General features: G+C 34.9%; 4 protein-coding genes and 1 pseudogene across 5 annotated transcripts; 3 read left to right on the top strand and 2 right to left on the bottom strand.

The window, feature by feature from the left end:
- The first annotated feature begins 726 nt into the window (after positions 1 to 726).
- LOC114712793 (uncharacterized) lies at positions 727 to 2,993 on the top strand. Its single transcript, XM_028897336.1, has 3 exons — positions 727 to 974; positions 2,399 to 2,424; positions 2,883 to 2,993. The coding sequence occupies exons 1-3, from the start codon at positions 758 to 760 to the stop codon at positions 2,991 to 2,993; spliced, it is 354 nt and encodes a 117-aa protein (XP_028753169.1). The 5' UTR covers positions 727 to 757.
- Positions 2,994 to 4,258: 1,265 nt separating this feature from the next.
- Positions 4,259 to 6,345, bottom strand: LOC114712774 (uncharacterized; annotated as a pseudogene).
- A 2,216-nt stretch (positions 6,346 to 8,561) lies between these two features.
- Positions 8,562 to 12,052, bottom strand: LOC114712803 (26S proteasome non-ATPase regulatory subunit 8 homolog A). Its single transcript, XM_028897347.1, has 6 exons — positions 11,866 to 12,052; positions 11,052 to 11,130; positions 10,414 to 10,516; positions 9,778 to 10,041; positions 9,340 to 9,451; positions 8,562 to 9,026 (listed from the first exon to the last, which is right to left on the bottom strand). The coding sequence occupies exons 1-6, from the start codon at positions 11,968 to 11,970 to the stop codon at positions 8,886 to 8,888; spliced, it is 804 nt and encodes a 267-aa protein (XP_028753180.1). The 5' UTR covers positions 11,971 to 12,052; the 3' UTR covers positions 8,562 to 8,885.
- A 3,513-nt stretch (positions 12,053 to 15,565) lies between these two features.
- Positions 15,566 to 17,732, top strand: LOC114712812 (protein CHAPERONE-LIKE PROTEIN OF POR1, chloroplastic). Of its 2 annotated transcripts, none has more exons than XM_028897366.1 (4): positions 15,566 to 15,967; positions 16,071 to 16,174; positions 16,768 to 17,212; positions 17,396 to 17,732. In XM_028897366.1, the coding sequence occupies exons 1-4, from the start codon at positions 15,828 to 15,830 to the stop codon at positions 17,550 to 17,552; spliced, it is 846 nt and encodes a 281-aa protein (XP_028753199.1). In that variant the 5' UTR covers positions 15,566 to 15,827; the 3' UTR covers positions 17,553 to 17,732. The 2 variants fall into 2 exon arrangements, with proteins under 2 accessions (XP_028753199.1, XP_028753192.1); XM_028897359.1 differs by having other exon boundaries at positions 16,059 to 16,174.
- Positions 17,733 to 20,300: 2,568 nt separating this feature from the next.
- Positions 20,301 to 23,295, top strand: LOC114712785 (two-pore potassium channel 3-like). Its single transcript, XM_028897323.1, has 2 exons — positions 20,301 to 21,399; positions 23,148 to 23,295. Exons 1-2 carry the CDS (start codon positions 20,327 to 20,329, stop codon positions 23,293 to 23,295), a joined length of 1,221 nt encoding a protein of 406 aa, XP_028753156.1. The 5' UTR covers positions 20,301 to 20,326.
- Positions 23,296 to 26,775: the final 3,480 nt, after the last annotated feature.

The following is a 26,775-nucleotide window of genomic DNA, read 5'->3' as shown; positions in this document are numbered from 1 at the left end:
AACCTAGGATTAGATTATACATGATCAATTATACATTGATATATTGATAAAGTAGCAAGATTCTTGTAAAATTTAATATTATTTTTTACCCTTAACATAAAACCTAGTTAACTAATTGGAAAAGATTTAAACATTAAATATTTATCAGATTAGACCCAATCGGTGGATTAGAATCAATCTAACAAAGGGGATTATGGGTTTAAAAGTTAGAGCCATCTCACACATAGGGGAAAAAATTGGAGCTTGTTTATTTTCTCATTTTGAAAACAATTTTTTTTTTGAAAAGGAAAAAAAACTTGTTTGATAATTTGTTTTTAGTTGATTGTTTTAAAAAACAAAAAAACAAACATGTTTTCAACTTTAAAACAACTTTTACGTTTTTTTTGTTTTTTATTTTTTAAAAATTTGGAGAAATCTTCTCTTATCATATACTATCTAGTATTTATCACTGTTTATAACTACCACTTGCCAAATATGATTTTTTTTTCAAATGTGATTTTTTAAAATTATTATCGAAACAATTTTTTTTTCCTTCCAAAAGTTGTTCTACGAAACAATTTTATAAAATTTTTTTGAGAATAAAAATCAAAATTATATGTTTCTTGTTTTTTTTCCCTATTTTTTTGTTCCTTTTTAACATCAAAAGATGTGAGCTGTATGTGTGCTTTTAACGTGCAAGCCGTGAAGATGAGCTCTCCCTGTCGCACACATTCTTTTATAGTGAGCCCGGTCGGTTGGCTTGGCGGTCCGATTGGCGATGGCAGCGAACGCGAGAGAAGCCCGAAGAAAGAAAATCTTGGAGCGCGGATCCGACCGATTAGCCCTTATAACGGGTCGGATCGAAAATCGTTCGCCTCCTCGTTCGGCTTCTTCCCACTCCCAACCAACCGATGCTTATGCGGATTCATCACCTGGGCCGTTCAGTGTAAACGATCAAGCTATTCCCCTCGTATTTTCCCATCCTAACACCAGCGGTACATTTCTTCTTTCTTCGAATTTCTTTTCGTAAGATACTTTCTCTTTTTTTTTCTGCAATTTCTTTTTAAGTCAGATATGATTGGATGGCAATGTATTGGCTTATTCTGTGATCGGGTGTGTAATATTTTCTCTGTTTAATCCGACATGCACTGGTATTAGAAGTCCGATGTGGCAGTAAATCTATAGCTAGTTAAGTAGTGTTCTATCTGCTTGCGTACGTATGGCTGCATTTTACTTTGCTCGTGAGTCACTTGAATTTAAGTTTTGCTAATGTTGTATTTCTTCTTTTTCTGCGGATGGGTCCATACTTTGTGATACCTTTATTCTTAGTGGGGAAACATGGCAGGATGATGGAAAGGATTCAAATTGATAAATTCTCCTTGAGTGGGTTTCACAAAATTTGGTTTCTATAGATCATTCTGACTTAAATTTTTTGTCACATGAGTTTGGTCAAATTGTGTGGATTAAGGTGCAATGGGTATTTTGCAAGTGTTCATAGATTTTCAATGTGGATATTTCACTCATGCTTTGGAATCGTGAACTTAGACCAACGTTCAGGACTGGTTATCAATATATTATATAAAGATAAACGGCATAGAATTGTGCGGCTCACCACTGTCTGTGCAATGCCCATGAGCCTCGGGAAGTTCTAGGGCTTTGGCTCCTTAATTAGATTTTTCATTTTAAAACATCATGGAAGGGATCAATTTTCTGCTTAATGCCCCTGCTTTCTGTTCTGGTGTCTCTTCTCAATCATTTGAGATTTGCATGCAGCCTGGAAGTACATTGAGTGGCAAGAAATGAATTCTAAAGTAAGCCTATAGGGTGTAACTGGGAGTTTTAATCCTGAGAGAGGAAAACTTGTGAAAAATCCTGAAGGCTATAGGGTCCATGTCCATATACAAGCTCCTAGAGCTCTTGCTTTGGGGACACAGAACCGGGGTATTGCTTCTCTTGTTTATGTTTCTCTTGTTTAGTGGGCCTACATGTATTACCTCTCCCAGGAGGAAAGCAACCATTTGATGTCTCTTCAGAGATCAGTGGCGTAGCTCAATTAAATTCTCCAGTAGCCTTTCTGGACAATGAGTGGAAAAAACTTAGCAATTTGCACATCTTTAAATTTTTGAGGGGGGAATGTAAAAGTTACATCGTAACTTTGCCTGGTGGGGAAATAAATGAGACATTAAATGATTGTGGGAAAAGTACTCATATAGTTGATCAGCTAGTTTCTTTGGTTTATTATCTTGTAACCAAGTGACTACTCATTAGACAGCTGGTTAGATCTGAGCTTGGGATAGTTAGGGGCATGGCGCAGCTAAAGCATTGTTGTAACCGTTAGTTAAAGCTTTATATGTCCCTCTATTGTAACCGGAAATGCATAACTTTCTTACTTTTACTGATCAGTTATCTTTATGTGCAGTTTCTCTTCAAGATGAGGCAGAGGGGGTCTGATCCAATTTTATTAGAACCTGATCCTGTTATTGATCCAGACCACTCTGATGCTTGCACAAGCAGCAGCAAGACACCTCCTTGGCGTGAATTAGAGCATAATCAGATTTCAAATGTGCCTACATCTGAAGTTGAACAAGTGCAACTACCTCCAGGTTCATCAGTTGTTTCATCAGAAGTTGGTCAGGTACAACCGCCTCCAGATCCATCCAGTTTTATTGTAGGAGCTGAACGACAGTCATCAGTTCAGTCTCGGGACCCTAAACTTTTTAGAGAAATAAGTTCTGCCATTACTGCATCAAAGATTACCCGCCTTTGTTGTTCTGTTGTTGTAGCCCTGCTAGCTAGTAGTTTTCTCTTACCTAGGATTTCCCTTGCTAGATAACAAATATGTGAAGGGTATACTAAGCTTTAGGCCGCTCTACCTGGTTTAGTGACAAATGTAACTGTTGTAGTTGCCACAACTTCTTACTGGTAAACGAAGAGGTTCTGAAAGTGCTGCAGAAAGACCAAATAGAACTCTTCTGACTCAGAGCACTGGACTGAACATCTTGGCAGGGCACTAGAAGCTGCCTTGGTGATGCGGAATGTGATGGATGCTATGTTCATGGACTGTGCTTCTTATGCAATTACTGTCATATGCGGCTCTCCCTTGTGCAGTTGTTTAGCCAGTAATTTTTCTTTTCTTTTTTTTCCAATTTACTCTGCCCCAAGATCTGTTTCCTTTTCCATCTGTTTGCCTGATCTTGTTATTTCTGTAATGTGTGGATTAGCCTTTACTGAAACATCACTGACTTTTTGTTCACCTATTGTCTGGGTTTCGCTTATATTGGTAATGTAATCTATATGTCTAAATACATAATTACATTAATTAATGTGGGGTATTGTGCTTTGCATAGAATTTGACTTGAGCTTAAAATGTATTATTCAAAACTCATGAATAGTTTTTTTTTTTTTTTTAAATAAATTTCATCTGATGTACATTGATATTAATGGGGAAGATTCAGAACATGATCAAATGTGTTTTATCCACAAATTGAGAAAAGTTGTACCGTGAATGGGATAGCATTTTTTTCAATATACAAGATGTCCATGGATGGTATGGTTTATCCTAGACTTTGCATTTGTAAAGGGCTCTCATCTAGTTACATTATAAAGCTTAAAGATTTCGAGCTCTCAATTGTGAACTTTAAAACTAAATGAAATTAAAGAGAATAAAGAAATTGATTAGTCCAAATATTTTGAGCGCGCTAATTCTTTCTATGTTTTGTTAATTTGCCACCTAATCCATCCCGACTTACTGTATTTGGAGTATTGTAGGTGGAAGTATTGTTGATAAAGTAAAGTATTAGAACATCATTAATTATATATACCATTCAAAAGGGGCGTTCGTTGTACTAATATCAAGTCGAATATATGCGCTTCCCTCGATGCCCTTTTGCTGCTCTCAATATTGTATCCACTCTTTTAACACGCGCGCGCGCGCACTAACTATTTTAAATGCATACAGAGACGTAATAGAGAAAAGTATAAAAAAAAAATCTAAATCTGGTAATTAGTGCCTCGTAGATCTATTTCCAAACAATGAATTAGAATCACACAAGTCGACGATGACGATGACGACGAAAACGAGGGATTTCTTCAAACAGTTAGCCCTTGAGCCTCTGCTTGAGCTGCTTCTATTTTTGTTCCATTTGTGGTTTTGGACGTTGAATAATGCAGCAAGACGAGTGAAAGATCCTTCACAGTGGATATTGGAATTGCTTCTTCATTGAAAGCCCCTTGATCTCAAGGAACCTTTTACTGTTGTATATCCTTGTAAGTGTTTTTATTAGAAATGCATCAACTACAGTCAGAAAAAGGAAATGAAAATCTTTTAGGACTCAATCATAAGATTAGGATTTGCATACATCAGAAAGTAAAGAACCAGCCAAAAGAACGCAACAGAACTAAAAATACTCGGTTCCCTTTGAAAGACTATCTCGAAGATGGAGCAAAATACCTTTTATTTCTTTGCTTTCTTTAACATGGGAATGTTGGGTTTCCTTAAAAAATAGAAAGAGTTCTATTACATTTTCAAGCAGGAATTAGCATGTAAATGGGGGAGGTGATATGTAGTTTTTGCCCAAATGAATCTAATCTTTCTCACTCTGCATCAATGCCTGTAGTAAAATTGACGGCCCTGGTAAATGAAATGGATCCTCTAGAGTTTTTTCTCTTACAAAGCAAGTCTAAACACCCTCCATAATAGTGAACTAACTCACCATAAGAAGTACATAGAAGATTCAGCATTTCTCGCATAACAAAATCCCTGATTTTACATCTAAAGACCTTTAAGAAATCTGTACTGTTTACAAGTTATGAATCCTATACCTCATACTCCATACAACATACGAGTTCATTATCTAGTTTTATGTCAAAAGACCTGCTAGTACTTTGAGTTTCACCAACAAATATAAGCTCTAAGCATCACTTAACGCATAATACTTGAATTATAGTCTCAATTATTATTATTAACCTCGTAACTATTACTACACAGCTCAGCTCATAATAGCAAACCCACTTTTCCTGTCAGGGCAATTTCAAGCTTCACTCCTAATCATCTAACATTAACATGAGTGACACTCTATAATGACTTCATTCTCAGTCATAGTTTCTAAATATGGCTCATTACCTTGTGTTTCAAGTTATCTTGACACGGGTTTCTGCAACAAGGCAGTCAAGTAGACCTCTCCATTCTTCAAACCAGCAATATCCATCTGTTTGCAGTCGCCCACTTCACTTTCTTGTACCCCAATTTTCCGATCAGGGGTCCGTACACCGCCTCAAGATCAACCCCTTTACTGAAAAAATGATCCACCCACAAATACCCCCAGCTCTCAGCACTCTGTCCACATCATACAGCAAAAATTCCATCATCGTCACCGGAATCCACCGGTTCACGGCTTGCCCGCACCGCACCACATCCATCGCGCCATCGAACACCGGCAGCCGCTGCTGCAACGGAACGTGCAGCGGCACCAACCCCCTCAGCGCCCGGCCTCACTGTAAGGCGCAGCCACATTCATGGTCGTCGTCGTCAAACCGTCACGTTATGCATCTTCATTCTCGCAGCGAAAGTCCCAGTTCCTCCTCCAATATCGAGTCCCAATCGAATCACAGACTTAGCGGCTCTCGCAATCTGTAAAAACTGAGGTATTGGGAGGTCAAGTTCAGACTTTAGCTCACAAATTTGGTTACTTCACGAGACGCATCAAAACCCAGATTTGGATTCAGTCGATTGAAGCAGTCAAAGCTCTGACATGAGTACTTGTCCCATATAACATTGGAGCTGGGGAGAGAAGAAGAAAAGGGGTTATGTGGAAGTGAAGAAGTGGGTTTTTTTGGGGTCCGTGCAAAGCATCTCCGGCGAGGAAGTGGGTGGCAGCCACGGAGCATGAGAGCCTCGGCGATATCAGAATCAGAAGGGCAAAGCGAGAACGGAGTGTAGCTCATGTACTTGTGAAGAAGCTCAGGTAATCATGGCAAGAGGAAGCAATAGGAAGAGACGAGAGTAGAGCAAGAGATCTGAAGGAATGCTGTGGTTTTTATTCGTAGTAGCAGAAGTAGTTGGAACAGTGTTAGTGTCGGCAGAAGTTTGCTGGAGGCGCGTGAGTCGGTTTATGGTGCCGCGTATGGAGTGGAGTTGGCGGAGGAGGTGGTCGGGGACGGGTGAGGAGGAGGGTTGGAGGGAAAGATGATGGTGGAGGAGAGATGATAGAGGGAGATAATTGGAGGCAACCATGGCGACGAGAAGGAGGAGGTTGAGGTTCATACTGAAACTGAAAGCCATTGTCGTCTTCCCTACCAGTTCGAATGAATTCTGAGGGTTAAAAGGATTTTTTTTTATGGTTACTTAGTGAAAGCTACAAACTTTGTACAAAGGGGGTTTCATTAATTGAATAAGAAAAGGAATTGAATGATTTTGAGAAGATGCAGTGTGGAGAACGATCATGAAAGAGAATCAAAAGAGGAAAGCGGGCAGAGGTGGGCCTTTGAACTCAGATGTCGGCGACACTCCCCCACTCACAAACTGAACTTCAAAACGTAGTTTTCTACTCAAAAGACAAAACGAGCCGTGCTCTCCGTGCGATTCCTTTCGGATTTTTATATATGTAAATGCCCTGACCCGGATCATTTTTTATGTGTTATTTCTTTATTAAATATTTTATATATTTTTCCTAAAATAATTAGGCACATTTTTCTAGATGATAAATCATTCAACTTTCACCGGCAAGTGGTAACTAATTCGTTATAAGCTATACAAATCTTTTCTTGATAAATTATTAGTAGAGAGAGAGAGAGAGAGATGAATGTGCTTGCTAAATTTGAATGAAACTAGGGAAGCACAAATCTGGGAAAGGACCTCCATTTGAAAATCTTAAAGTTTGAATTATGATTGGTACCATAATATACTACTGTTGATCCTAATTATAAGAGTTAATTTACTAGCTTTTATAATTAAAACTGGAGTTAGCATCGGTCTTGAATTACTTAAGCAACCCTTACATTGAAGAATAGAAATAATATTCCTTCGATCCTTAATATAAAACCCATTTAACTAATTTAATTAGATTAAGGAAGTTAGGTAAGTTAGTTAATTATAAGAAATGTGACACGTTTTTCCTAAAATACCATAATCATCTTTTTTAATACCTCATTTTCCTCTTCTACTTGATTATGGTTGAAGGAGTATCCATAGAGGTAATTTAGAGAAAATTGATAAATATGAGAAATGGGTCTTATATTTAGGATCAAAACCAACTCACCAATTGGATCCTATATTAAGGACCGGAGGAGTAATAAGGACAAAGAGAAGGAATTCATCAAGGAAAAAGCATCATATATCCATATTCAAGTTCTCCTTCTTTTTCCTTCTGCAGGAAAGTGCTGCTGAGAAGTTTTTGCTTATGACAAACAATTCTACTATGCTCAACTACTCCTTTGTAAGAATAAACACTACTAGAACAGTGCAGCAAAATAATTATCGAAGATAGGTTACTCAAAGTGGGTTCTATCACCAAAAAGGAAAAAAAAAAAAAAGGTATTGTGCCCTCTTCTTCTCCATGACGATGAACAGAGCTGGCACACCATATTCCTGCTTTATTTTAAATTTTCCTTAATTGAGACTTCCTTTTAGCTAGTTTGGTTATCAATTTTTTTGAGGAAAGGCTCGTGTGTATATATTTTTAAAGAACTTCACTATCTTTGCAAGTAGATATGTTGTTATTAATTTACAACCAGGACCAAATGACAGTGAGATAGGGTTGCAAGTTTTGACATTCATTTATTACCTTTGGTGGGGGATTAATAATTCCTTTATGCAGAGCAAGATTCATTTTCCTCCAAACGAAATGTAGCATGATGATGACGATGATGCTTTTTATCAAATAAATTTTTGCTTCTTCATAAAAAGAAGCAGAATTTATAGAATCCATCTGATAATGCATTTTCTATAATTTGAGAAAAAATGAAAGGAAAGAACTCCAAATCAGATAGCTCTTGTACATGAAAAGAAACAAAAAGAAACAATCACTCTATCTTGACAACCAACGTATGAAACATCAGTGCTCATTTGTTCAGTGCATTGAAGACCCAAAAGGCCAAAAAAAAAACCAAAATAGAACATAATAGAAAATAAAGCAAAAACAAATGATGTTTTCATAAGAACACAAAAAATAGATATATTAACGAAGATTGAGAATATCACCTTTTTTTTATTATTAAAACATAAATATCCTCATATTAGAGATAATCCTAAATATAAATACCTCCTACCTCTCCCAGCAGGAATTCAAATCTTAGTTCAACACATTATAAGTGAGTAGCCCCTAGTTCTTATCTCAACACGAGTAACTTCTTTTCAACTCATTTTCAAAATGTCAACAATACCTCAATATATTAATAGATTTAATAAAATCTATAAAAGGCTCCTTCGTTCATAAGTAACAAACATAACTTAATCTTGAAATTTAAAACGAACAAAATTTGAATTCGCAAAGGTTAACGGCGTAAACCCCGAATCCCTTTCGCAATTCGTTGAGTTGAATCGGACATCTTAGGATTTGATGGCGGCAAACTAAGGATCCCTCATATGATAAAATAGTAAACTTCTGTTTATAATATGAGCCTTTCAATGGGTTTAAAACCTAACTACAGCGTCACGAGACAACACATAAAATTCAACAGAAAAAGACATCAGTATAGTGCGTTTTTCTTCTCCTTCTGCAACAGCACAGTGAATGAAAATAGTACCTCAAGGAATAATATAGCCAATGACATGAATTAGGCACGAGAAAAATTTTCTAGTTCTGCAGAGGATTGGGAACTGGGGAAGAAAAAAAATATTAAAATGAGAGTATCAGCAAAGATATTCCAGATCTGGAAATTTTGGAAAATGAGATAGCATTGTATTCTCTTCACACAATCCTCTCCAACTCCCTAGCATAACTGAGCGTCTGGTTGATAAGCTGCAGCGATGGTATTTCTTTGCAAGGCGCTGATTCTTTGGCTTTATGGAAATACACAGCCCCATTAAGAACCTCCCACTCAGGATGCTCCTGCGATTATGGAAGAACGTTACAACACAAAAGAATGGAATTGAAATGTACAATGATGAGATGGAGTTTTTCCTATTTTTCTTGTATATGTGATACCGAAAGGTTAAATTATTTCGTTAGGCTTTACAGTTTGCTCAAATTTCAATTCAATTTGCACGGTGTGAAATTTCTTCATCAAGTCAGAACAGCGGCTTGGTTTATTCACCAGAAACCTAGTTCCCACAACATCAATCCTTTCCAGATGATCCAAGGCAGAACATGCCATATCAAAAACAGAATCCACATGAAGTGCAGAAGATACAATGATGCTCACCTCGTTTATATATTTAACGAGTTCTTGATCAGAAGAAAACAATAACATTTGTCGAGCATCTTTTAGTGAAAGATAGTCATATGCCTTCTCACTGCATCCTGCTATTTCATCTCTGGGAGTTGCAAAATAGATACCTTGTTACCAATCATAATAGATAAGCTGATATGGCATGTCAAAAGACAGCCAACAAGTGAAATACCATTTGAAGAGTATGGAGAAAGCAAATATTCCACCAAGCGCCCAGAATGATAATCCTGCATTCCCAACTCAACCCCATGGCTTATTATTGCATTTGCTTTCTCTCAATAGTCCACTAAAATTAGTTAGAAAAGCCCCAGTTTTGAATAAAACAAATCTAGCCAGAATGCCTGTTTCTAGATGTCCATCATATTTATTTCATCAGCTAAGCTATCAACAGAAACAGGAGAACTATGTTACCTGACTGTCTTTGCCAGAAGATCCATGAAATAAACATATGTATCATGTGGCACTGTCTGTCGGGCACTCAGGACACGATTGTAGGCACCTTCCATGAAGGATTGCTCCAACTCCACAGCATGCTTGATGCAGGGATTTTCAAGAGCAGTGGATGAAAGCAGTTCCAACTCTGTATGAAATTCAGCAATCCTATTCTGCACAAGCAGTCTCAACAGGTTGAGGCCTAATATAGGGTACTCCTGAGGGGATGGAGGAATACGGTTTCTGCACCATAAAAACCCTGAGACTCTTTAGAATATATTGAGAGGTAGACAAAAAGAAGAGACACATACCAAAAAGCAGATACAAGTGGGGAATCACATGTAATGTGGACTAGGTCTATGATAAAAATATATCTTAAAAAATGCAATGCATAAAAATAGACAAAGGAGTTGTCCTAGACGTATTTAAACAACTGAAAGATTACTGCAAACAGACATGCATCTCTGTGCTAATACTACTTCTCTCCTGTTTCTTGACATGCAAAGTCCATGAAAACTAAGTGATAAAACAATGCCCCTCATATGTGTAGCAGGTTCAACTGTCATAGTGGCAACAGAAATTTATAAATAGGGGAAAAGGGGAAGAACAAGTTACCGAGCATCTGTGTAATAGGGTTTTAACTGGAAGAAATCCCTCTCAAAGGCTTCCTGATCCTCCATCTTGACACTAAGGACAACAGCATGCTCATATATATCCCCTGGAAGTTTCAAATACTAATGAGAAATAGAACAATGCCTCATCAATAAGAATTCTAGGAGGTACATACTGATAAGATTCAGAGACACAAGGAAAATAGAAAAACAAACATTTATAGTCTCTTCTCCGTCTTTAATAGCTATATTCATTTATATTTTCCTTCTGAAACCAAGTTAATGATCTCTAAGGTAATTTTACCACAACAAGCTGTGATGATGTTCACAGCAAGATTGTCTTCCTAAACCATGGGATCAACTAGAAAGAATAGAAAAGGGTAGAAATGAAGCCATGGGTGCATCCAAAAGGTTCGGCTTTTGACCAAGAAAGCTGATGGCTAAGCTATTATTATGAGGTAATCATTGACAATATCAATCCATACTCACTCAACTCACCTCCAAATTTAAGATCTACTCATATTATTAGTCAAGTAAAGAGAATACAAATCTATTTGTAAAAATAATAGGCTTAGAAAAGTTTATTGGTATGGTACAAAAGAAGAATAGGAGAAAAACCAGATTGGGGTCAAGATTATCTACTTGCTATTGTCAATTCATGGACAGCATTAGATGTCTCTTCAAACAAAGGTGGAAGGCTTCTGAACTCTGTTAGTAACACCTGCAAAACAAGAATAAGTCATTATGTACAGGGATTAGAAAAAAAATCCAATTGAAATGCATCGCAAACCAGATCTGAGAAACTCAAGACCTTGCAGAGAAGTGTCTGTGTGTGTATATCACCGAATCCCAAAACCTATGACTTCCTCCTTCGTGCATTGTTCATATAAACACGTTAATTTCGAAGCAAAGCTGCCCACTGCATTAGCTGCCTAGACCAAAAGTTTACGAACCAATCACCCAACTTGCTGCTGGGTCATCAAACCCTTGGCACGCCAAAATGTTTACTAAAACATACTTGGGGAAGGTTCAACTACCATTCAGCAGGCAGGATATGTTGTCCTAGCATAACTATATATCCTAAGTAACCACTCCCACAGCTTCAATATTTCAATATGATTGGTTTCTTAACATAATTAGCCCATGCAGAAGCAATCGAGCCATAAGTGCAAAATTGCATACATATATTCCATCCAAGATCGATGTTGAGTGGTCTCCACCACTTCATTAAACAAATTAGTATTTCCACGAAATCATTCGATGCCAAATCTGTTAAAGCGTTATCTCTTCTTTTTAAAACCAACCAGCTAAATAGGTTTTCCAAAACCCAATGACGGCAAGGAAAGTTTACGGATTGACTGCTACAATTTTCATATAAATTTCACAAAATTTCTAGTACAAGGTACAGTGAGCAATAAGAGTTGAACTCATAAACTAGGGTTTGCGGCTTCGCTACCTTCAACTGGGAGAGGAGATCACAGCAGGTGTTAAAGTCATTCCTAAGTAACGCGGCTTTGAAGCGCTCAAAGCGCTGAGAGACCTCTGTTAGCTTCGGATCCATGTAGCTATGCTTTCACTGTTCTGAGTGCCAAAGATTGATTACTCCAAACGACAAGTAGGGATCGGAATTCCGACGCCGATCAAAATGACGCCTTTCCCTTTTTCATTAACAAAAAATAATGCCTTTCTTGTAGCGGCGGTTTTCGAGCTTTCGGACCGGGTACGCCCATGAGAAATTGGATCTAGCCTCTGGGCCTAAACTGAGCCTAGTCTGGGCTTTAAATTTTGGCACCCAAATTACTGTCGTTTATTTATGTATAAACTTCTATGATTTTCTGCTCAATAAAAAGAGTAGATTAATTTTTTAAAACAACAATGACAAAAAATTTGTCTCTAAAAGTTGAAAAATTTTTGTTTTATACATAACTCAAAGACTAAAAATTAAAGGAAAATTTTATTTTAAGAATACTTTTGAAATAAAAACCTTAAAAACCTACAACAGATGGTAAACCTTAAAAACCTACAACAGATTGTGCTTATTTCGTAAATCTTTTTACTAATTTTACCTTTTTTTTTGTTTTCAAATATCTTTTACAGTTTTCAACTTTCACTCTTAAAATTTTTTTTTAAAAAATCTACTATAAGTGTTACCTATTTTGTAGATCCTTTATATATATATATATATATATTATATATATATATAACTTTTCTTCTTCAATTTTTGCCAAGCTTTATCCACAAGCTGGTTTCTACAGCATTTCTGTTGATTTTAAATTTAAAAAGTTTCTAAATTTTTTAAAAAATTTCATTTAGTTGTTAGGACAAAATATTTTCCTGAAAATTAACTTACCAATCACTTATTTTAGGAATAAATATTATTATATTCGCACTAACACTGACTTTTGTTAAAATTTTTGTCCTCAAGTCATGATAATCATTTTGCGTAATGGTGTTATTTAAGGGCATGTTGTTTATCTTATTTTAAATAAAATAATTTTATATGATAAGAGATGAATAAATGAGAAAAGTTTTATTTCTTTTTGGAATAAGTAAGCCAATTGTGAAGTTGTAAAATCAGACAAAACAACACTTCTAAACATAGGATAAAGACATCCTATTGCTGTTCATCAAATCTTGCTGCATTTGATGAACACAAAAACTTGGAGGATCTTGAATTAGGTTCACCCCATAGACATTCGATGAGCGAAAAGTATTACTACCTCTAGCTTTATAAAACCTTATCTGATTTGTAATTTAGTACTAAATATAAGATTCTAATCTACTTTGTCACTCATATTTATCTATTTTTTTAAAATAGTCTTTATAATAATACTCCTCCGGTCCTTAATATAGGATCAAATTCTTGAGTTGGTTTTGGTCCTAAATATAAGACCCATTTCTCATATTTATCAATTCTCTCTAAATTACCCCTATGGATACCCTTTCAACCATAGTAAAGTAGAAGAGGAAGATGAGGTATTGAGAAAGATGATTATGATGTTTTAGGAAAAATGTGTCACTTTTCTCATAATTAACTAACTTACCTAACTTCCTTAATCTAATCAAATTAGTTAAATGGGTCTTATATTAAGGACCGGAGGAGTAGTAGTTATAGTCAATAAACTTAATTAGTAAGGATATTTTAAGAAAAATACTCCCTCAATTTCTTATTATAAGAGACATTTGGTGCTTATGGCATGTTCCTATATATAAGAGACACTTAAAAGTTGTCTCTACTTTTTTGTGTTGATTTCCTATTTTATCCATATTTATTGTCTCAAATTCATACACTCTCTCCCTCTCACTTCTCTTTTTTTCAATAATTTAATTGTTCTCTCTCATACTCTCTCTCCTTATTAATAAGGGCATTTTTAGGAAAAAAATTATATTTTTTACACATTGATTGTTCTTAAGTAATTTTAACTACTTTTTTGATTAATGTAATTCGGTTATCCATCTCTTATAATAAGAAACGGAGGGAGTAACACATAATTATTATAAATAATTAACTTAATTTATTTTCTTAATTTACTTGTATTAATTAACTAATTATTATATTTAGGAGGAGAGGTGGCAATTTCGTAAAAACACAGAAGTTGCCATTTTTAGGGAATAATCCAAACCTCCCACTTATTACAATCATAGGCACGGCAGTGGTAATAACTAGGGGTGCACATGGGCAGGGTTGGGCAGGGCAGAACCCTTGCCCGATGCCCAGCTCGAAACATGAACGGGCTGCATTTTGCAGCCCGCTGCCCGGCCCTGCCCATAGAAGCCCTAACCATTTTGGGCTGGGCATGAGCAGGCTGGGCAGGGCGGGCTTTGCTGCCCAAATGATGACGACCTACTGATATCACATGTAAAAAAACTTTCATCCATACCTAAAAATTACATTTCATAATTTTATATTTTCACACATTAAAATTATCCAAAAATAATTCAAAACAAGCCTTAGCAAATATCCAAATAAATAATATTCATAATCTATTTAGAACAAAACAACTCTCAAGATTGTAATTAAAGTCTTGAAATTCAAACGGTTTGCATTAATCTCTAGAAAGTTGAGAAAAGAATAAAACATCTGAAAAAATTGAAGAGGGGTTGAAGCACATTGAGATATTCCATTGGGAGCCAGGGATGGCGATGTAATAGAAACTTGATTATCCATTTAAGTGGCAAAAATTAAATGTTACCTAAAAGATTGTAAAAAGATATTAAAACTGAAGTAATGGGCTAATAGGAATAACATAGACATATAAAAATGAGGTGAAAATAATTGTAAAAAGAAAAATAAAAATAATCTCATAATAATTTAATATAACGACTTTTAATATGTAAATACTTATTATGCGATACAATGCAGCTAGCAGTCCATACAACTAAAAGACTTCTTTCTATCATATGACTTGTTCATAAAAAATTAATACAAAATAACTAAATATAAATCAAATAGAAAACATGTAATTCAGATAATTAAACCCCAATTTTCTTTCCATGCTCCTACCCCAATCTTGTTTTCTATCTTGCATAAATATTCAAAATTGTTTATTTATACAAATATATAATGTATGAACTCAATTCTCTAACAAATAAAGTTGTTAATGACATAGAGGGGAAGATTGACTTATAAATAGCCAACACTACAACAGCAACAAACAATAGGATATACACAATAAAACTCACGAATAACAAGTTAAAAGCAAGATACTACTGCTTCTTTAGAAGAATTAGATCCCTTAAAATAGAAAACTAATAGACATGTAATAATAATAAGTTAAATTGCAAAAAGGAGGGAGATAACTTTTTTTTTAGGTAAAGAAATATAATATATTAATATTATTTTATAAATTATAATATATATAATCTGGGCAGGGCCAAATGGGCAGGGCAGCATGTCCTGCCCGATGCCCAGCCCTGCCCATGAAATACCCAGCCCAAAAATGCCCATTCTTTTTCGGGCTCTTTTTTTTCGGGTTGGGCTGGGCAATTTTTCTTCGGGCTCGGGCGGGCTTTACGGGCATTTGGGCTTCATGCACACCCCTAATAATAACAGCGAAGTAATTCATGATTGGTAGTCTGGTTTTGGGCTTTTTGGTCTTTTAACATTATCCCAAAAACCGAAATAGTAAAACCTAATCTTCAATTCTCCACCCTCCTGATTTCGGTGGGGCTTGTGCTCGGCCGTCAATCCAGAGTTGAGTCAGTGAGTCCTAACCTGAGTGTCGTCTCTCGCGTTCTTCGTTATCTTCTCGCTCCCTCCATATTCCCTTAGTCTCACACTTCGCCTCCCCCCTTAATCGATCACTCTCCCAAGTCTCATCGCTGCTTTTGCTCGTTACTTCTCTCTCTCTTTCTGTCCATAATTTTTGATTTTACATAGCATCAGCGGTTCATTTAGTTAAAATATAATTTCTAATAATGACACTATCTGGATTGAGTGGTTGCCCCTCAAGATGTCTCCATGTTCCTTCTCGCTTGAGGTCACCGCACTTCCAAATTGCAGCTTTTTCTGGGGTTTGGAAGGCTAAGCAAGAGCTGCACTTTCTCCAAGTCGAAAAGTATGTCCTTAAATTATGATCTGTTGGATTTGAACGTGATATTAGGGTTGTTGTATATGGTTGAAATGATGAATGAGACATTTTTCTGTAAATTGTCCCACAGGATCAATTTGGTGGCGTCGAGACTAAGACATGCTACTCGGAAAATGCAATTGGTCAAGAGTGCTATGGATGCTTCTTATGGTGATATGACAAATGAATCTCCTGGTAACTAATGTTCTTCCCCCTCCCCCCTTTTTTTAAAGTTCTAGATATCATTATCGTGAAGATTTCATTGCAAATGCCTGGTATTGTAAAACTGGAATGCAAGTTAGACGGACCTATTTCTCTGGAAGAATGTATTTGAGTAAAAGCGAGACTGGCTTAAAAAATAAATAAATAAATAACCGGCTATTGTCTGACGGTAAGATTGGGCGCTTTCAAGTGCTTTTGTTCATTGCTTAATGGAGTTGAACCGACTAGTCCATTTCAAAATCTTTGGACGACGTCACTGAGACGGAGGTCAAGTGGTAGTATTAAAATATAGACGTGCTGTTGAAGCTTCTCAGTGAGGCAGCTGTCTGGATAATGAAGTTGTCTCAAACTAGAGCATTTTTGTGGAATTGGTGATGGACGGTGCCATGCAGAATTATCCCTTTTATGTCCCCTCTTGTTGAATTCTCTGCAATATTTTAACTTGCATGTCATACTTTCTTTTCCAAGTCATGCATGTGATACTCAAAATCCTTGCATGTTACGTGTGTGTAGCTATAATTATGATTTCCGTTAGTTTAATTTCTTCTTATTGGCTGCTAATTCAGCTGTATTTCCAAGAATAAATGTGAGGGACCCATACAAACGACTTGGAATTAGCAGGGAAGCTTCTGAAGATGAAATTCAAGGGGCAAGGAACTTTTTAATTCAAAAATATGCAGGGCACAAGCCAAGTGTGGATGCAATTGAATCAGCACATGACAAAATTATCATGCAAAAGTTCTATGAGCGGAGGAACCCAAAAATTGACTTGAAGAAGAAAATGAGGGAAGTAAATCAATCTCGGGTTGTTCAGTTTGTGAGAAGCAGATTTCAAACTCCATCCACGAAGTTCATTGTAAAAACATCCGTTGCATTCTTGTTGCTCGGAGCTCTTACTGTTCTTTTCCCAACTGAGGAAGGGCCAACGTTTCAGGTTTTAATATCTCTGGTAGCTACAATGTATTTTATATACGATCGGCTGAAGAGCAAGATCCGGACCTTACTTTATGGGTATGTAAAGCATGACATTTTGCAATATGCATTACTATGGGGTATTCCCAGTTAAGCCATGTTTCTGCAATGTTTTTATGCACATCTATCATCCTTATGTTGATATAAATAATTGCAGTATGATAATTGTATAACTGCTATACGTCTCAAGGATTTAACTATAAGCTTTGTTGCTCTGTGCAGGGCTGGCTCATTTGTTCTTTCCTGGCTATTAGGAACTTTCTTGATGGTGTCAGTAATTCCTCCTATTCCTATAATTAAGGGACCAAGAACTTTTGAAGTGATGTCTTCATTGATAACATATGTTTTGTTATGGGTTTCATCCACCTATCTTAAGTAGTGCTTCCTTGTTTATCACCTTAGAATTGGATGTGTGGGAGGTGGAATTTTTGTATTTGTTCTGTTTGGTGTGATAGAATCAGGCTTCCTAAGGAATTCCAGTTCTATTAAATTGTCCATAACCTGGTTCCTCCAATAACACTTCCACGAAATGAAGAGGGCATGATAGCATCTAATTGCAGGGCTAGTTTTCTGTGGGCTTGCCTTATTCTGACTTCGCATTGTGAATAAGCACTGTAGTTTAAGCACAGTTTGATTGAATTAAGAAAATTATGTAAGTTAGTTAATTACGAGAAATATAACATGTTTTTTTTTAAAATGCTATAATCATCTTATTTAATATTCTTCCTTTCTTTCTTACTTGATTATGAGTAATAAAAATAATTTTAAAAAATTGATAAATATGATAAATAAGTATTATATTTACAATTAAAATTAACTTAACAATTAAGTATAATATTAAAAATTGAAAGAGTAGTTAATTATTAATATCAGGTGAAAAAAGTTAGTACTTATTCTTTGTTAAAGCAAGTTTTTGACATAATATCTAGGAAAAATTGTAAATAAAGACTCCTTGATATATAAAATTGTGATTTGGGATCTTTAATTTGGAAAATAGCAAATAAGAATCTAATTTTATTTTTGCAAATATGAAGTCATGATAAAATGTCTAAAATGTCTCTCAATCAAATGACAAGTTAATTATAGAAAATAATAAGTTCACTTTAATGAATGACAATTTCAGTAAATCAAATCACAACTTGACTGAGGGTATGTCAAATGACAAGTTGACTGTAGGAAATGATAAGTTCACTTTAGCAAATGACAATTTTAGTAGACCAAATTATAATTTGATTGAGAGACATTTCAAACATTTCATCCACATTTCATATTTGCAAAAGTGAGACCTGGTCTTTATTTGTTATTTTTCAAATTCAGGTCCCAAATCACAATTTTACATATTAGAAGTTTTTCTTTGCAATTTTCCCTAATATCTAACTTGATATATTTTTTTTTAGTTACACTCAATAATTTGCTTGTAAGTAGAGGAGTGCGTTGTTAATTTTATAGTAGTACTCCTCCGGTCCTAATTATAAGACCCAATTGACTTATTTGAGGAGATTAAGGAAGTAAGTTAAGTTGGTTATTTATAATAAATAAGTGTTGTTATTCTTAAAATATCCTTGCTAATTAAGTATATTGGCTAAAACTATCATTATTAGAAGGATTATCTTGGAAAAAAATGCATAAATATAAGAGAGAAAATGGATTGGGTCTTATAATTAGGACAAAATAAAAAGTCAAATTGGGTCTTATAATAAGGACCGGAAGAGTATTATATATTTATATTCATATTGGGATAATCTAATAACTATATTACCAAAAAAAACTAATCCATTTTTATTTTCTTTGACTAAATATCACATATTTTATGTCTTATGAGTGGGTGTCGGAGATTCCAAAATGAGCCAATATCTTTGTATATTGCTCACACTTTGAATAATGGTTCTATTCTGATATTTATATTATTAATATCAATATTTTCATTTATCTTTAATTAAAATTAAAAATGCAATTAGTGAAATTTAAAACTCTTAAAAATATAAACGATAATTGAAACTCTTAAAAAATTTGAAATCTTAAAAAAGGTAAATACAATGCTTAATTGTTCACCTGTTTGCTCTTTTTTTTTTGCCTTTATACCTTTAAACCATAAGTTCTAATTCCTTAAATTTTTTTTTAATCTAAAATGTTAGTCTCTCCATTTTAAGAAGAACCCAAATCATATCACAATACCGGAAAGGTGATATGGGCCTCTCTCTGCTACCTCTCTTATGGAATGCGCGGAACACTCATTGGTTTGCTCATGAACACAAGCACGCATTCAGCCTAATTAATGAAGCCATCACTCTGACCAATCATACTTTGGAAGCTTTTAGCCCTCTCAGAGGCATTAGCACAGGATAACTTGTTCTTTTTATTTTTCCTTGTTTGTTTCCTCTCAGTGTACCACTCTTGTACATTTTTTTGATTATTAAATCTTCTCTTATCCAGAAAAAAAAAAAGAACCTAAATCATTTAACTTTTTGAAGGATCAGTACTAAAATGGGAGCAAATTATAATAATTAAATATTATATTACTCTTTTTAAGAAAGAATACTATAATTAAATATTTTCTGAGTTAATTTTTTCGGTATTTATCTTTTAGATTTTCAATACTCATTTCTAATACTTTAATAATCGAGATTTTTTTAATTTTTTAATAATCATCTTAGATATTTTTAACACCTATATTTAATGCTTTTTAATACTAAAAATGTGGAAGTTGAATATCAAGAAACAAGAACATCTAATATGATTAATACAAAATTAGAAAAAATAGTACTGAAAATGTAAAAAAAAAAAGTATTAAAAAAATATGAAAGATGAATAGTGGAAAACATTAGCCAGGAAATTTTAATTTTAAATTCAACCAAAGACGATCATTCTCATTTGAAATTTTATAATTTCAAGTTTTTAATTGTCATTAATTCTTTTATTGGGTTCTCGCAAGAATAATTCCATAATTTTTTTTTCCTTTAAAGGTGAAAGATTTCTTCTTGTCGTATCTTAACTCCTCTGCGTTTTGCGCCATCTTCTTTCAACCGCCACACAGACGCGTCTCTTGGCTCTGTTTTTCTGATCGTTGCTCCGCCAGAAACGTTTATACAAACCCAAATCGCAAAGTTCCCTTCTCTTTAACGTAGAATTCTGTATCGCACCATAATAGCCGTAATGGAAAATGAGCCTTTGCTCTCATATTACAGTCCCAGAAAGCGTCATCCACCTTCGCATCTCGCGCCTCTGGCGGAGAACGACGAGGTGGTCCTTCCTCTAAACGCATCGGAGATCAAGGAGCGCCTTATCTTCGGGCCGTCGACTCCTGAAGATTCTGCAGCTTTAGTTGAAGCACTCACGCTTTCGCTTAATTCCCCAAGACAGCATTCTTCTTCACACGACCTTTTAGCTGCTCTCCTCGAATCACAATCTCAACTTCCCCGAAAATCATCCTCAAACCCTGCCGTTCGTCGCTGTAAAACGGCACCGGCTATGGCGGTGATCCCCGAATTCAACCACCAGCAATCCTCTGAGCCTAAACCCCAACGTAACTCAAACTCAATTGTTTCCCAAGCGGTTATTCTTCTTGTTATCTATTTATCATTGGGGGTGGTTATATATTCTCTCAATCGTCATAATTTTACTGGAAGTGAGACTAACCCTGTGGTGGATGCCCTCTATTACTGTGTGGTGACAATGTGCACAATAGGATACGGTGACATTACTCCCACTAGTACAGCGACCAAGCTTTTTTCTATTCTGTTTTCGTTGGTGGGATTTGGGTTTATTGACATATTGCTTTGCGGGATGGTGATTCATGTTCTTGATTTGCAAGAGAGTCATTTGCTGAAGACAATGAAGAGATCATATGTAATTGATGCCAAGAAAGGGAGAATGAGGATTAGGATGAAGGTGGCCTTGGCATTGTTGGTTGTGGTGCTTTGTATTGGGGTTGGTGTTTGTGTGATGCATTATGTGGAGAAACTTACATGGGTGGATTCTTTCTATCTTTCTGTGATGTCAGTTACAACTGTTGGCTATGGTGACCAGGCATTCAAATCATTTTCTGGTCGTATCTTTGCGGCAATTTGGTTGCTTTTATCGACTCTTGCAGTTGCTAGGGCTTTTCTTTATTTAGCTGAGGCAAGAGTGGATAAGAGGAATAGAAGAATGGCAAAGTGGATTCTTGGTCATGATTTGACTGTTTCTGATTTTTTTGCTGCTGACTTAGACAATAATGGCTGTGTGAGGTATGCACTCTGCATTTTTATCTCCTAATTGTTGAATCGTTTCTTAGTGGCAGTATGCTTTTCATGCAATATGTTCTTTTTTTCGAACAAAAAAAAAGGTGAGATGTCTTTTTTCAAATGTGAAGAATCTATTGCCAAAATTCCTAACTTATAATAACCTTGAAGCATAGAAACAGAGATGCTGCATGGACTCCAGAAGTTCTTTAGACTTAAAAGGATTTCATCAAGTTTATTGACTTGTCAGTTCTACTCATGACCTTGATGTGCGTGTGTGTGTGCGTGTGTGTTTTTTTTTTTCCAATTCACACTCTTTAGATTATAGGAGGTTAGTTGATTTGGATATACAAAGATTAGAGACCTTTCTGTTTTTTCTCTTTTGCATGATCTTTAAGCCTTCTATTCCAAAAACAGAGAAGTTCTTTAAAGGGATGCATGACATAACAGAAAAAGAACATCTATATACCCAAAAACAGAGAGAGGTGTTTTCGTTTACATGCATTTTACTTTTTTTTAGATTTTCTTTTCTTTTAGTCTCAGCTCTTGTATGTTGCATTTGGTCCATGTTGCCATATTATGCTTTCTTTAGTTAACAGTTTGGGAACAATTATACTACAGCATTTCATATAAATGGATAAAAGTGGACATAGTAGAATTTCTATTGCTCATACCCGAATGAAATGAATTGATTTGCGTGAACTTTATACGTAGTACCTCTTGAGGTCAATGCTTTTACACTGCATCTCTCTTGGAACTCAGCACTATTTTACAGTGCATCCCGTTATATTGCTTTTGTTCCGATCATGCTTAGGAGGAATTAGGATTTTAGTTCTTTTTAGGGAAAAATATGGACAAAACGGCTTTTGATTCACAGGTAAGAGAGAAATTAAGATACTAGAGAGTAGTGGGATTGGCATTTTTGACAGTAAAATGCAGGGTCAATTTCTTCATGCCCTGTTCTCATTTTATCATCACATATCATTTACACATTTCAGACTTAATAGTCAATGTTTCTAATGGGTTTTTAAATCACAAAAGCAAATGCCAACTGATATGCATTATGTGTAAACCTTGATATACCTTAGTTGGCTTGGCAAGACTTTGTGCTCAATCATCAAGACAATTTACATCTTTTTCACTCCTGATTACATGGAACATTCATAAAGAACTTCACATCATCATCGGCTTTTCACAATAGATGAGCTGGTTTTTACAGACTGATCAGCTTTATTTGAATTTATTGGCTAGCAGATCTGTTTGATCTTTCAGATCACCTGTGCATCCTTGAACAGAAATCCTAAAAGCTTGCATCTTTTTCATCCGCTAGCATACATATAAGTAAATAGCATTACTTTATAACAATCATTGTAATGCATGTTTCTACAAGCATGTGATCAGCCTTGGTTTAATCTAACAGATCAACGATCTTGTTCTTGATCCATTTTCTGTTATTTCTTATGAAACTTGCTATCACACAATGGTATAATAGGTAGCTCATTCCGATAAAGACAAGCTATCTCCGTGCTTACCTTTATACCGATCATATATTCTATTTGTTTCTGATGAGTTAGGTCTCATTTGTTCGGAATCACATATTCAGTATTTCCAATCTTTCCTTGAATCCCATATCTGTAATATCACCATTGGACATCTTCAGTGGTTCATACTTTGAACAATGCTTGTTTGTTTTGATTCAATATGTGATGACTCATCCTGTGATCTTTCTAATTATTTTGATTTTGGACCTGCAGTAAATCAGAATTTGTTATATACAAGCTCAAGGAGATGGGAAAACTGGCAGATAAAGACATCATGCTGGTCGGTGAGAAGTTTGACCGGCTAGATACCGGTAAACGTGGCTATATAAAACTTGCTGATCTCATGGAGGCTAATCTTTGATAATATAATACGGTTATCTTTAAGTACAAGAAAATGAAGAAATTTCTGCATCTTCACCAACATAATCAATTGAAGAGGAGGAATATCATGTTGTCTAGTTTCATGCTGCTGTTCATTCCCTGACCCTTCGTTGTGTTCATTGAGACAAGGCATAAATGTTGAAGGTGAATGCGGCACAAGAAACCATATTTATGTCATATTTTTTGTCGTTTTGGCCAGCGTAGTTTGGCGGTTTGTTTAGAAAATAAAAACATGCTGAGAGTATACGATTCCTACACTTCATGTTCATGTTACACAACAACTGGATTTTTTTCCCCTTATAAGAAAAAAGATTTCGTACGCACAAGTTTGTTGGAGAAATAATAACAAAAACTTGGAGAAGTGTATTGAAGTTGTCATTCCTTGAAAATGTGTTTGGTTCTATGGCAAAAAACTTCTTTCCTTGCCCGAAGCAAAGGAAACACATTTAGTCTAGCATATATTATTAAAAGAATCAATCTAATTTTCAATCAAGTTTTTTATGTCTACATTAATTAAATTATTTGAGCTTCTGTACCAATATCAAAACAACATTAAACTAATGACTATTTTGCCAAAATAAATAAATAAAAATGGGAAAAACTTTTACATTATTCAAAACAATCTTAGTCAAAATTAGGAATTGAGCATAATAAAGGATAAATTAATAAATAAAATTTATAAATTTTGATTAAAAAAACATTTTTTTAAAAATTCTTAACTCTGTCACTGTGTGTATCCAAAATAGAAAAGATGTCTGCAACAGAGCTTACACTATTTTACTTTATAATCAAACATTCTTATATGGTGCCAATATAGAATGTTTAATTGTGACTATCAGACACTTGAAGCAAACACACATCAACTCATTGAAAGGTGATTTGGGGCAAGAAGGTGAGGCTGGTCATCGTGTTTGCTAAATATTTTCACAACAGTATCAAGGCAAAATTCAAACCCACTATTTATAATATCGAAAAATTTAAGTCGAGTTATAAAGGGATAATCCATCTAAAAGCCGAAAAATATATTCGGAGTTCCAGGACTGGCTACCTACCATTAGAGTTTCTAAAACTGATGAACGTTCAAGCATTTTCCAGTAATGCAAAACTGAAATAGAAGCGCTAGTGACAAATTTTTAACAGTTATAATGTTAGCCCATACATGAAAGAACCAAATTTATTATGCCTGAGCAGATCATACAAATCTAACAGCAAAACAGGCCAAAAACAGAGGCGTGGGTTGAACAAATCAAAGTTAAACACAAACCATTGGGGGAAAAAGAAGAGTTCATCTTGCGATGTTGAAAAAGGGAAATCAAGGGCGTCGTAAATTGAGGGGAGGTAATGTAAGTAAAACCTGTGAGACAGAGGTACAAGACATTATTCCATACAGGGAGAACCAAACAGTACCGAAAAGAAGGGGAAGAAAAAGAAACAGACTGTCATTCTTCTCCGTCAACCCAGAAAGTAGGAAAGACATGGAGTCATTCCTCTGCTGTCATCTACAACGAATGAAGAAAAGACACATAGGAATGAGAGTTTATTATGTTTTTAATAAATCTAACTATTTCAACATATTATATCTTATTTATTAAATAAATGCAACAATTTCAATAATCATAATATATCATAAGACTCATTATTTTTTGAACATCTATATACTAAAGGTAAAAAATTTGTCTAAGCACAGATCGCTTTGGTCAAAATCATGTCATTGTAACGGTGTAACATTCAAGCAAAAATCACATCATAGAAATATTAATCCTAAACAAAGTCAAGTTCACAAAATTAATTTGAGGAGGTTTATTGCAGAGTTTGATTGGCTGATTTTTACTTCCTTTTTATGCATTCAGTGAAGGCCTGAACAAGCATTAAACTGGCATAAATCAGAGGTTGACATGGCTTTGACGGGAACAGGGAAAAATGATTGGCTGTGGTGTGAATTATATGATCAAGGTTTCGAGGCGTCTTAGGACTTACTTTTATGGTTGTTGTGCATGACTCGGGTACCTAAAGCTGGAATTGGCATGGTTCTGGGTCAAGATATCTCCTGGTAATTTCATATGCTGTTAATAAATTTTGCCATTTGGATCTGTTTTTAGAGAAAATAACACAGAACTAATATGAAGGAAAATTAATAATCTTAAGGACATGAATAGATTGACAATCATGGTGTGGGGATTTGAATAATTTGGTTTCGAGATTCATGGCCGAAGGTATAGCTATTAGAAGCTATTGACAATATTTTGGAAGTAATTTTATGATATACTCCTCCAATCCTTAATATAAAACTCATTTAACTAATTTGATTAAATTAAAAAAGTTAGGTAAGTTAATTAATTATAAAAAATGTGACACGTTTTTCCTAAAATACCGTAATCATCTTTCTTAATACCATCTCTTCCTCTTCTACTTAATTATGGTTGAGGGAGTATCTATAGGGATAATTTAGAGAACATTAATAAATATGAGAAATGAGTCTTATATTTAGAATCAAAATCAACTCAACAATTGGGTTTTATATTAAGAACCGAAGAAGTATTAAGTAAATATGAGAGATTAATTTTATTTTAATTTGCATGAGAGTATTTTTTTTTAACTACCATTATTGAATTAATGAAGTTCAATTTCAGCTACTTTGTTTGAATGGCATGGGTTAACATAATTATATGAAGTTATAATGATAATCACACATGCAATTTGATGGAAAGTTTTATAGCCCTAAAACATTTTATAACTGAGGTATAAATTTGTTTAAAATTTTTTTATTCATGAGTATTGGGCAACCAAAATTTTGTTGTCCACATTTGCCCCACCAATTTTACTTATTACCGTTTAAAAATTAACGTTAATTTTTACATCGATCAGTAACATTTTTAATAATAAAATTTAAAATTGTTGCTATTTTAAATTTTCAATACAAATTTGATTTAAAAAACTTCTGCCCACCTCAATGAAAACTTTGAGGACATTTACACATTAGCCCAATTTTTCATTTGAATTCTTTTTCCTTAAGTGTGAAGATACGCAGGAGGCAGTATTGTTCATTTCGGTGAAGTTTCCAGGCCAATAGGAAGGAGAAGAAGGAGGTCGTTAAAGCATTTCAGTATTGTTTGATCCAAGTTTTAAACGTTTTATACGCACGATCTTTGCCCAAGCCTTTTCGCACGATCCAGTTTTAAACGTTCTATACGTACGATATCCCACAGTGCAAGCTTTAATTGGCCGGATGTTTCGAATTACACATTTGCCCCCCACTTAATTTCCAGAGAACTAGTTATTGCTCCGGAATTAAAATAGATGGATTTATTTTAATTCTAAATGTAAGTTATGATTACACATTATTTCATTCTTCTAAATTCTCCTTTTATTACATGGTTTTTTTTAATGACAATAATGATTTTTTATACAAATAATTAGGAAAAATTTGACAAAAACAAACATATATTAATTTATAAATAAA

The sequence above is a fragment of the Neltuma alba genome, unplaced genomic scaffold (genome assembly GCF_004799145.2).
Source record: "Neltuma alba isolate B1F8T4 unplaced genomic scaffold, ASM479914v2 tig00001845_pilon, whole genome shotgun sequence".
NCBI classification, from domain to species: domain Eukaryota; kingdom Viridiplantae; phylum Streptophyta; class Magnoliopsida; order Fabales; family Fabaceae; genus Neltuma; species Neltuma alba.
This window is presented reverse-complemented; position numbering and strand designations above follow the sequence as displayed.